Source organism: Centrocercus urophasianus, unplaced genomic scaffold (assembly GCF_019232065.1).
Source record: "Centrocercus urophasianus isolate 14NV4802_14NV808 unplaced genomic scaffold, USGS_Curo_1.0 seq_13, whole genome shotgun sequence".
Classification (NCBI taxonomy): Eukaryota; Metazoa; Chordata; class Aves; order Galliformes; family Phasianidae; genus Centrocercus; species Centrocercus urophasianus.
Genome location: NW_024884475.1, coordinates 39,102,521 through 39,114,823, shown reverse-complemented (window position 1 = coordinate 39,114,823; position 12,303 = coordinate 39,102,521). Strand labels below are relative to the sequence as shown.

General features: G+C 44.5%; 1 protein-coding gene across 1 annotated transcript in view; it reads right to left on the bottom strand.

Annotated features, from left to right (window-relative positions):
• ANKRD17 (ankyrin repeat domain 17) overlaps window positions 1–6,221 on the bottom strand; it is an 80,516-nt gene extending 74,295 nt beyond the window's left edge. Inside the window, exon 1 of the mRNA XM_042812515.1 lies at window positions 6,192–6,221. Coding sequence (XP_042668449.1) covers window positions 6,192–6,206 — 15 coding nt within the window. The 5' untranslated portion in view covers window positions 6,207–6,221. The remainder of the gene's footprint in view (window positions 1–6,191) is intronic.
• Between the last annotated feature and the right edge of the window lie 6,082 nt (window positions 6,222–12,303).

Genomic DNA, 12,303 nt, shown 5'->3' with positions numbered 1-12,303 from the left:
GACATGAACTTAACACATAGGCACTTAACTTTTTGACTCTTACAAGTTGAACTCAAGGAGAACGGACGCCAAAACTACAAACATTTCACCATACTAAACACTCCAAATGTCTTGCAAGCTCTGTGTTTTAGCATCTTAACAGCTGCATACTTGGACACGCTACCCACTCTGATGATTAACACTACAACCAACTCAAGCTAAGAGACTGGAATGAAGCAGGAAAAAAAAGCCAAGGTTAATTTCAGCTCATTTTCTAGAATATGCCAATCTACTTTTAGGACTTGAGGGTCTAGTTAAAATACTGTAGAGTAGAAGAACCTGTGCATAAAACAGTAATTTATATTTGTCAAAAGTACCTTCGAGTAATGCATACATAATCATTGTGCTTACAACACTTGACCTAGACGAAAACAGTGCAAGCACCAACTAAGATATATTTAGGGCATGCTTGGTCTCATGCCTGATTTTCAGTCTGGTATACACTGGTTGCTTAATATGAAAATAAGGCGCCGGGACAGTTAAACACCTGTACATGGCTTCAGTCTTCACACAACTATGAGTATTTGATTACATACAGGGTAGAAAGACATGGCTGACGAACATTCAGAGTAGCAAGACAAACTCTCCAGCTGACTGCTTAGTGAAAACTGAATAGAAATGCTGCCTTATGATGGTAAATCATATACATGCTTTTTTTTCCCTTCACATATTTCTGTCAATATAACACAAAGACTATACTAGGCTCACAAGAAGTCACACCTCAACACCAACACCTATACATTCATCAGTGAGGCCGTGTTAAGCATCCTTACCCAAACCATCCGCTAGCATTAAATCTTTCCCTACCCAAACATTCATTTTTCTTTTAAAACATCAAAGCTTTTTTTGAGGATAAAAATATTGCCAAGAAAAAGCTGCAGAAACTCTACGGATGCAGCACACCTTCAAGAAGATGTGTCAGCACAGTCACCTGAAGTGCCGTAGCATGCCAGAACCAGAAGCACATCATCACTTTGGAACAAACAAGCTGCCTACCAACGCAACCAGGTGTCCTGCCTCAAGTGCCTTAAAACAAAAAATATGCAAACTGTGGACTTTTTTCTACTTTATTCAAAGTTGTGAGGACTTATTTCCTTAACACTGGAAAAGAGAACCTCCTTACCTATCTAGGATCTGCAGCGTTGATTTCCCAATACCAAAATAAAGCTTCCAAATAAACTTCATTTTAAATAGGTACTGACAGTTTTGTTTCCAAAACAGAGATGAAGAAAATAAAGGCATCTAATCTAGTTGGACTTCAGAGTTGACAGATAAGGAGGAGATCCGCTCTCATCCACACAAACCATTCTCTAAGAACAACTAAACTGTTAACACATTTGGATCCAGTCAGCAGACAGGAGTTCTGTTTCCCACAGAAGTATTGGAGGGAATAAACAAACTCACCCGGTGCCACCATCACCTAACTCCACCTCCTGCAGTGCTCATTTTACACACAGAGCTTTTTTATTTTTTTCAACCCAGATTGTCACTAACAATTTAGACAGAAGTCCCCTAAGATATATTTGAATATGCACTAGCTCTAACCAGACATCATTCATTAACTCAGCACACCTAGAACCTTCCCCAGGCATACAGAACCACCACTAGACCTTGCTTGTGACCTTAGCCTGGAACAGTGCTCTCATTCCCTTCACAAGTACATGAGATCTACCAGCTTTACTCCTTTGATAAGGGGCATATCCCACACACCTTCTGCACAGTGAGGTCAGTAACAGCTGAAGGTTGCTTGGCAAGGAACGGCAACACCAACCAACATACAACTCCCATTTTTCAGACTGATTTTAGTGGAACCTACCCTGTCACACAATATGGAAGGGATGGTTAACTACTCCTTCCTGGGATTACTTACAGCAGATTGCACTACTCTGAGACTCTACTGTGGGATTCAGCCACCAACAGCTCTACCAGCCCTGATACTTTGGGGATTTTTGAGTAAAATCTACTCTCAGGAATCCCTCATTCTACTCATCTTCAGAGTAACAGTGGTACAGAGAATACAACCAACAGCAGTCAAGTAAGACATAGTGGCTCTTCTGCATCCCTGCAGAAGCCAAAAGCCTCTCATTCCAGGAGTCGTATTAAAACAGTCAGGATAAAGATTAAGGAAATAAATGTTATGCTTGAAATAAACAGCTTACTCTGACACTTCGATGTACTGTAACTGTGTGTCTGTGACAATCTTGAAGGCACACCAACAAGCTCAAATTTTCACATTAGCACTTCGTATCTGAAGCTAAAATAAGCAATTTGGAGAAGCTTCCTTTGCATGAAGGAACTGCAGCAAACTGGGGTGTTTCGTTGTTTTATTTACTTCTTACTAGTTCAATTACTAATTCAATTGCAGCTGAGAAAACAAGAGCGAGCTTATATTTACAGAAGCTACAAGGCCACGGTAAAAACAAGAATGCTCCATAAACAGCATTCACAGAGAATTCTAAAAAACATCCTTTGTGTAGGGCAGCGCTTTCAGACATAGCCAATATTACTGAAGGTGGTGTTTAATAAAGTAGATTTGTAGAAGCCATCCAAGAATGCTGTATCAAACTAGACCTATTGCTGGGGGGTGGAAAAGGGAAGGAAATAACCACACACAAATCCAAAATCTGCATCTGCTTATCATGAGACTCTTTGATCAAGGGGAAGGCTGAACTGACACCCTTGGAAAATGGGTATGATATTAAAGAAAGAAATGACCAAGGTCAGGCTGGATGTGGCTTTGGGCAGCCTGCTCTAGTGGGTGGTGACCCTACACATAGCAGGGGGGTTGAAACCAGATGATCTTTGAGGTCCTTTTCAACCCAGGCCATTCTATGATTCTATGAACTTCAGTGTCAGCAGGAGCAAACATCCTGTATAAGTTCATAGGCAAAAAAATCAACGTATATACTAACTTTATATCACACAATTAAACTTTGGTTTAGTAAGTGATGTCCTAATGCATTTTACTATTTACTGAAGACAAATGTTTAGCAAAACTGGTACATAAGTGAGAACTCTGATGATGCCTGCCTGCATATTTATCCGTTTTACCTGAAACCTGAGTTCAGAGGAACTGCTAAACTGTGTTTTTATTTAAAAAGGTAACAAATACAGAAGTTCTCAACCAATCTTAATATTCAAACTCCTTACCACGTGTCAGCCTTCACTCACCTGGTTTGTCCCCTCCCCCATTATTTTCAGACTCATATCCTTAAAATCTAACAGCAGCTCAGAAGACAGACCTTGGCCTTGGTCCAAAGCACATGAAACGTGATGAGCATTTTTCTATGTGTGTTTCATGTATTCACATATCAGCAACAGATTATGTTAAATAGGGAAGGGGAAACCATACTGAGCCAAGTCAGGATGTAATGTTTGGCTTAAGAGTACAGTCTTCTGTGATACTCCTCACATAATTCTGACTCCAGAGACGTTCCTTCATCTTGCTATTAAACACTTAAAAACATCCAGCCATGACATTTTCCACATGTAACTGCATCTGTGCAAATTCTGCCCGACTGCACAGACCTGTTGGGAGTTTTCACCCAATCAAGGAGTCACTGCAGCCCTATTTAACATTACAGCTCCTTAAACAAGCCTGTGAGGCTACTTCTCTGAAGACAGAATCATTTTGCTTGCTGTACACGTGATCACTCATCGAGTGAGGGCAGAATTTTGCCAGGAAGCATGCAAGTTGACCTCCTCTGCTGCGTCACTTCTCCTGTTACTTTCCTCTCATCTTAAGACTTCTCTTCCTGCACGCTGAAAAGAGCTGACGTTCTTTATAAACCAGAGGACAGGGAAAAGGCAACTTGCCACTTACAGACAATACTGGACTGTGCTACATAAAGTGTTTTTTTTGACAAACGCCACTTTGCTGTAATTTCAGAAAGCAAGCTTAGAGGTTGCCACCATCACTGTAATAGGACTTCATTAAGCTGGTGGTATGAAATCTCAACTTAACTTTTCCCAGAGCTACATCCAGCCCCTATGCTTCCACACTGAGATCTGAGTTTAGAAACAGACTGAGATGAAAACATCTGATTATAACTTTTTATTCCATCCCATTAGCACAGCAACAACTGAGCCAAAACAATGTCTTTCCACTCACGGGGTTTTTGTGATTTAGAGTCTGCCAGGTTTCCAGTTATACCTCCTTTGACTTGTTGCTACCGTACTCCCCATTTTCCAAACCCATCTCATTAACAGTGAAACCAACAAGTAATTTAGCTCAGAGATTAGAGAGGCCTTAACGTATTAGCAATGGGAACAGCAGAAAAAAAAAAAGAAAAAAAAGCCTAAGAAACTGCCCCAAGTTCACACAGTTAATGAACAGAATGGTTGAGAGGGAACACCAAGAAATGCAGTGCTTCCACAATAGTTTCCATTTACAGCAAACCCATAAACTGATTTGGTTTCACTTCATGTGCCTTCCAGACTGCCAGCAGTCAGAAGACAGCAGTCCTACTGCTGAAAGCCACACAAACTACATGCACCAATTTAAGCCTGAACTGAAATAAACACATAAAATGAAAAGCCTCCTACCAAAAAATTCTAAGAACCAAAAGAAAAAAAAAAAGAAAGCTATTAAAAGTCAAAATTAAACATCAAGGTGGTTTCAGACAAGGAAAACTCCCGTTTGCTGAAAACACATTTCCTCCCCAGGAGCTGCTGGGAAGTACTTTGAAGCTAGATCCTCTGCTCCATTATCCAGGCCACCCTTGTGCTCACATACCTAAAAACTGTTTTCGGCTGTGCATATTCTATGCTACCTCACTCCATCCTGAAGTCAGTGGAGGAAAAAAAAAAAAAAAACAACCAGAACAGGCTTTGGTTGTTGTTGTTTGGTTGTTTTTTTTTAATCTGAATGATCAAGAATTAGTATTAATTAAGCAGATGCCATACAGCTCCTCATGGGACCTGGACTTAAATGCTCTGCTTGTTTATTAGCCTTTGCTTAGTATTTAAAGCCAAGCCACTCAGCCTGGGAAAGTCTTCATTTACTTACATACCATGACTAGGATGAAACAATCAGGGAAGCTTCCAGACACCAAACCTACTTCCCAGCTATCGGTACCTACAAAGTCTGGAAGTTACGTTAAAAAAAAAGTACTGTTCTGCTGCCTCATGATATTTTAACGATCATTTCCTTTTATCATCTCTGTACACCACCCTGACCCATATTAAACAGGTACTCTGGCTACATAAGGCACAGCATGCAAGCAAACGCTCACGTCAGCTACGACTACACTACTACTACTACTTCTGTTATCTTCACCTTTCTTGCCGTGCCATCCACGATGTCTCTGGAAAGCCATCTGTGTAAGAAGCCACTTCAGTGAATGGCTACAAATACAAATCAAACCCACGGTTTTGCCAGTAAGTTTCCTTTTACACAAACTCTTGAACACTGCTGTTCCATACAGCTGATCTCAATGCTGAGCAATCAGCCAACACATCTCCTGTGGCACCAGATACCCACTCTTCATGCAAAACCCAACAGACCCCGTCAAAGAGCAGCCAAACATCTGTAGGACTGCTGGATCTCAGTGCAATACTTCTGTACATGATTACGGCTGCCAATCTCCCATTTCAAAAGCTTTGACCAACTTGATGCTCACTTTCCTAAAAACAGATACTAAAAAAAAAAAAAAAAAAAAAAAAACACAACCAAATGAACACTGAACCTCATCAGTTGTTAATTGAGCCTGAACTGCAGGCAGTGGGGGCCTTCTGCTACCAAGGGGATGAAATGTTTTCTCATATCAACTTCTATGGGAAAAAAGTACTTTTTTTTCTCCTAGACAAAGCCATCACTAGCATAACCAAGTCCTTCTTTAGTCCTATCAGATGCTTGCATCCCTTTCTTCTTGCTCATTTTAAATCTTAAGTCAAAGGAAGAAAACACCATTAAAAAAAAAAGATGGAAAAACCTTAGAAATAAACGTTCAAAGAAAAACTTGAAAAACGTGGGGCTGCTTGGAAGATGCTAACAAAAGAAGGATGTTAAACAAAAGAACAGCACCACTAAAGCGACCGTTCAGTTGAAACGTTACAGAATCAAAGCTGCTCAGCCCAGCGGCTCTGCGTGACCACCGATGCAAATGGCAGAGAGGCTCAGGTCCTCATTCGCCTCTTCCAGCGATACCTACCTGAAACGACCACATTAAGCGACAGCGAGTTGTCAGCGCTTCCTCGAGCTCCTTTCAGCGTTACATTTACACGGCGACGGCTTCGGAGAATCCTCCGGACGGGAGCGAGACGCCCAGGGCTCTCGAGCAGCCTTCGCCCCGGCCGCGAACCCACCCGCACGCCTTCGGGCCGATCCATCCCCGGGCCGACCCATCCCCGGGCCCCCTCGCCGCCCGCCCCCCCGATGCCCCGGTTCCCCCCGTCCACTCGGACGGCGCGGACACAAAGCGTAGCGCCGCGGGGCTCCCGCTCCCCTCACCCCGCACACGCCGGGCCGCCCCCGCGCCTTTCCCCGGCGCGAGAGGAGCCGTGCAGCCGCTCCAGCCCGCCACGAGGCCGGCGCGGTGCTGCCCCCTTCCCGCCCTCGCGGCGGGGCCCCGCGGGAGCCGTTATGAAAGCGGAGCTCCGGGGCCGGCCGCGCGCCCTTCTCCCCGCCCGACGTACCTCGGAGACCTCTTCTTCTTCCTCTTCCTCCTCATCCTCCTCCTCCTCCTCCTCCTCGCTGCCGTTGTTGCTGCTCTCGCTGCCGCCGCCGCCGCTCTCACTGCTGCTGGCCGGCCGGCCGGCCCGCCCGCCGCGCTTCGCCTTGCCCGGCGCCTTCTTCTTCAGCAGCAGATCGCACACCCGCACCAGCCCCCGCGGGGCGGCCGCCGCCGCCTCGGCCGAGCAGGACGGCGGCGAGGAGCCGGCCCCGCCGTTCGGCCCCTCCGGGGGACCGGGCCCCGCCGTGGCGCTCCCAGCGTCGCCGCCGCCGCCGCCGCCTCCCTCCGCCGTCTTCTCCATGGCCGCCCACGCCGATCCGCCCCGGTGAGGAAGGAGGAGGCACCCGGGGCCGCCGCCGCCTCGGTCACCTCTAGCGCCGGCGCCGCGCCACCTCTCGCGATACTTGTCGCCGCCGGCCGCCCGCCCGCTCCCGGCGCCGCAACGTCCGCGCCCGCCCGCCCCCCGTCGGCCGCCGCTTCAGCCTCGGCTGCCGCCCGGCTCGCGCGGCCGAGCGCCGCGCCGCTCTCCCCCCCGCGCCCGCCCCGTCGCGGAACCCTCCTGGCCGCGACCCCTTCCGTGCGCGCCGCGCTCACCGCCCCGGCTCCGGAAGAGCTTCAAACGTCATCACCGGCGCCGGCCGGCCGTTTCCGCCCTTTCGCCTCGACTCGCGGCCGCGCTCGCCCCGCCCTCCCGCCGGCGCGGCGGTCTCGCTCCTCGATCCTTCCGTTGGCGGCTACCGTTGGTGCGCGAGGCGGCCCGGCGGTCCCGCTCGCGTTCCCGTCGCCTTTTGCCCTCGGTAGTTTCCCCACGCGTACTTCAAACGACGAGCGAGCTGCAGCGCGCGGTACGCGCGAGCTGGACGCTGTGCGTTCCGAGGCGGCCTCTCCGGTTCTGCCATGCAGCGAAGCCCGCAGCGTCACTAACAAAACAGGCAACGCCGCGGTGCCGCTTTTACCGTGCGCTTAGGGCCGTGTGCTTTCGGCTGTGCCACCGCTCCCTGCTGCCAGGCCCCTACCCGTCCCCGACGTGCACGTGGGACGTGAATTCGAGTACTCTGTTTTCTTGTTTCCTCTGGAAAACATGGTAGCTTCCGCTGCGTGGTGCGGGTTAATCCCAGCATTAACAAAAGTCTTGTGGCCCCTGAATGCAGGCCACCGGTCCTTAAAAGAATGGGGGTCTGCTACTCAATGTTTTTTAAGAGTTGATGGAAATCAGCAAGGAAAGTGTTTTTTAACCGCAGGAGCACGTGAGTGTGTGCACTGACAATGGCTGGTAAACCAGCGAAGTTTTGGGCTTAGTTCTATTTTCCTAACGCCCAGCCTGAACCTCCTCTGGCACAACTTATGGCCGTTCCCTTTTGTCCCCTCCCTGTTATCTGGGAGAAGAGGCCAACGCTTTACAAGAGCTTGTATTTCATTTCCTTCATCTTAAGTGCTGTCTTTTGTCTTATTTGGATAAAGTTAGAGCCAGCTGTGTCTGCAGTACTTCTGAAATGAGCATTTGTTCTACAGAATTCTCAAATAACTGATGTTTAGCATAAAAGCACACCTGCAGAGCTTCCCCCAGGCCACAGCCCACCAATATCTATGCTCTTAATAACAAGACTGCATTCATGCATTCCGCAGCACTATGAAGTTACGGCATTATCTGCAAGTCACCCTGCTCCAGATGTCACTCCTAATTTTCAGATGTGAGACCCAGAGTTAAAGCAGGTTTATAAATAGCTCTGTAGATGGCAGTTTGGGGGTGATCCAGGAGAAAGAAGCAGACTGATGTAGCCACCTCACTCCTACCTCCTGTGACTGTACAAAAATCACAAAAACAAAACACATTGGCAGATCTGTCAGAATAACAGTTCTGTCCTCTCATGTGGAACCTGTGGATTTTTACTGCTGTGTCGTGGAACACAGGCACAAGTTAAGGATTCTGTTTTGTTGTAGTCACAGCAAAAAGAATTGTAGGCTAATACAAGTAAACTCAGTCCTATCTCCTGATGTTACTGTAGTATGTGTGAAAAACGCAGTGCTTATTTTTAAGAGACCTGACTGGGTCTTTATAGTTTGATCTAAGAAGCAACAACTGATTTCTTTAACAGAAGATTTTACACAAGAAAAGCGCATCTTAAATCTCTTTGGCTGTCTGAGCACCTGGCAGATGGTCCAAGTGCACCAAGATCTGAGCTGTTAGCAGGGAGCTGCCCTCCCTGTCTCTCAGCACTGCAGTGTGAGGTCAGGAAGTGGCACTGAAGGATGCGTCCTCTGCTGAGCTGGTCTCAGTCAAACAGGGCTGCAGCAGTGCTCATTTTGGTTCTGTTACAAACCTGCATTTTAGTTCATATATTATTCCAAAGTAATCATTTAAAATGGTAAGCTTGATGGCTCAAGCCTAGTTTCTTGCTAATGGAGGCAACCGTGTAATTTTATCAGTCAGTATTGTATTATTGAGCCCTGGATAAGGTTGAATAATTACAAAGCGCTGCTCTTCCTGGCACAAACAGCATGGCCTATCGGAGGCTATTTGTTCAGTTTCTTTTATGATAGCAACCTCTGCTCTGATCAAAGAGTTGCTCCTTCTAATCTTGCAGAGTAGAACAAATTGTTTTCCTCCATTTTTATAAAACAGAGTTTCTACCTCCTCACCCTGCTAGTTTGAGCCTTGTATGACTGCAGCAGCAGTAAAAGCACTTGTAGCCTTTGGAGAAGCCTAGTGTTAGATTCATCATGCTGGTAACCTGTTGGTTTGTTGTTTGTTTTTTTTTTTTTGTTATGGGGAGAAGCTGCTCACAAAAGTCAGGCATGAATCATAGTGGATTAAACAAGAGAACATTTTGGGAAGGCGTGAAATTTCAATCAGTTACATAATAGCATTTTATATTTCAGAACCCCCAAATAAAACATTATTTTAGATACCATAATAATCATCAAGACTTGTTTATGAGGAAGGACAAAATAATTAAGGTATTTTTTCTTGTCTCCCAGTTTCCACGTGAGTGCATAACCCAATGGTGTGTTTGCCATTCACTGGGCTTTGAGGCAATGGCTTACAATAGATCTAACAGGATCTAATCAGGAAAGTAATGCCCAACAAACACATTTCCTTTTCTGAGAGTGCGAGTTTGAGTAACTTCAGACATTTGTTTTGGTTGCTAGCATAGAACTGCAGAAAATCTTTAGAAAAATAATCATCCTTTGTTATCCCTTTGTGACCTCTACTTCAGTATTCAAATCTCTTTCAGTTATTGGCCTCTAATATCAAAAGTAAATAGCAGGAAAACCCAAGGTTTGAATTCAGTGAATGCTTTCAAGAACTGTCTTGTGTGGGGGAGATCTTTAAAAAGTTCCGTGGGACAACTCATGTGCCTAAACCTACTGTGTGGTGTAAGCATCAGCATGGAGGTGCTTTCAGTTTTGTTTATAACTACTGAAAGATGTATTATTGTTAAAATCAGGAAGCAGAGATATTGCTTTGCAGTTATAACTGATGCAAGAACTGGACAAAGTTAGTACTGGTTTTAGAGTCTTGGTAACCCTGACAACACGTGCAAGTCCATAATATGCATAGCTTCAGACTGTACATCTGGTTTTTGCCTCTACCTCCCCTTCTGCATTGATTTTAAGTATGCACCCTTTTCTTCCTGGTTCATGCATGGGTCTCCTAATTCAGCCCACTGTGCTGTGCATTCCAGCACTCCTAAACACGGTCTGTACGCACTCATCTCGTACTTCTTATGTATTTTTCCTCTCCAGGGGGGTTTAAATGGTGATCAGAATGTCTGAAATTAAATCAGATAAGGGGAAAAAAGGTGAAAGAAAGCATCTCATTCTTAATGCACTCCAATTAAAAAATGAATATTGTCTTCAACTTTGATAACTTTTTTGATAGTACACTGAATTGACATTTCTGAGTTACTGAAATGCTTTTCTTTCTGGCAGAGGTTAATTTTTTTTTTTTCTCTAGTTTTGTTAAGACTTTCCAAATGTTTAACCCCCACTCAGAACTACTGCAGTTGCCACAAAGCTACATTTTCCTCATGTCTCTCTCCAGCCAGTTTCAGTAGCAGCTTTTCTATTCTTGTGAATACAACTGCTTTGGTCGATTTTCTGTAAGTGCTAAAGAACAACAACTTTTTAAAGAAGCTGAATGCGGTCAGCCTAACACCAACCCTCCTCATTTTTATCACTTCATCTCAACTACCTCTGGTTTTAATATTTGTGAGAGTAGGAGGAACATGGGAGGAGCACAGAAGTTATACATCTCCAGATGAGATGATTATTCAAATGAGATACTAAAAAACTCAAATCGTGTCATTTTCATTAGTTATAGGATTGGTGAATTCGTGTCATTGGATGTCTCTAATGCTCACAGCTTTAATGGGATGCAACTGTTGTAACTTCTGTGTGTGTTGCAGCATTTTTATTCATGTCTTTCTGGGAACTGCAAACCCCAAATTGCTGTATTTCTTCAACATATGTACCAAAAAGACAAGGTTGCTGCACCTCCTTGGTGCATAGCATTGTCTCAAAAAAGAAAAAAAAAAAAGAAAAAAGAAAAAAGGAAAAAGGAAAAAAGATTAGACCATGCATGCTTAATTATTTTAAACCACAAAATTGAGTTTGTTCAGCAATGATGCAATTACTGCTATTCAAGTCAGAGGAAGAAAGGAAGAAGGAGAAGATGACAAATGTCTCCATATTGAGATAATTCCTTTTTCTGTGGTATATATTTTCAGATAGTTTAAAACTCAGTTTTAACAGTAGTATGTTATTCATGGGAAAGAAAGATTATGGACTATTTTTATGCAACCAAGGCAATTACTTTAACTTTTTTCAATATCTGTGTTTCTCCATTCCAGAACGATTTCTGCGAGCTTCTCAGCTGGTGTGACTTCGTGAGTAAAGGAAGTCTAGGCAGATTCTGACTTACACAAGTTCAGCGTTAGCCTGGAAGAACTGCTGAGAGTCACAGCAGCAGTGTTCATCAAGGGACTGCACCTCTCTACATGCAGAAGGTAAAGCACCAACATCAATGCTAACACTCAAATGCACCCAATACAAAGGCCCATTCAGTAGTGACTTCTGCCTTCACTTGTCATGGTAAGCCAGATGATTTTGCTGTTTGCCATGCTTATCTACATCAGTGTCCATTTTAAGTATACATACATATATATATATATATATATCCTGCTTTAGTGTCTTGAAAGTTATTCATCTTCCATCTCACATCCTGATGCTAACATTCTGCTTGTTGCCATTAACACTTAGTACAACATTGTGCTAGTTTTGTTTCTTTCCACTTGTTTTGAATTGAGAAATTTAAAACAAGCCCAGAGAGCAAAACCTCCAGTGAATCAATCGTTCACTTAATGCTTGAACTTCAGTGTTTTTCACACTGACTTTTACAGACTCATCACCAATTCATACCCTGCTATGGACTGTCCCAGTACTACTAGTCTGTAACAGTGTGTTAAATTTTAAATTCTAAAGGGTTGATTAGGTAGTAATTGCTCTGAAGCATGAAGCAAGGACATTCATTACGTAATATATTTAGTCATTTCTGAGTCTTTATCTTTAAGAAATTGCTTAACCTGTT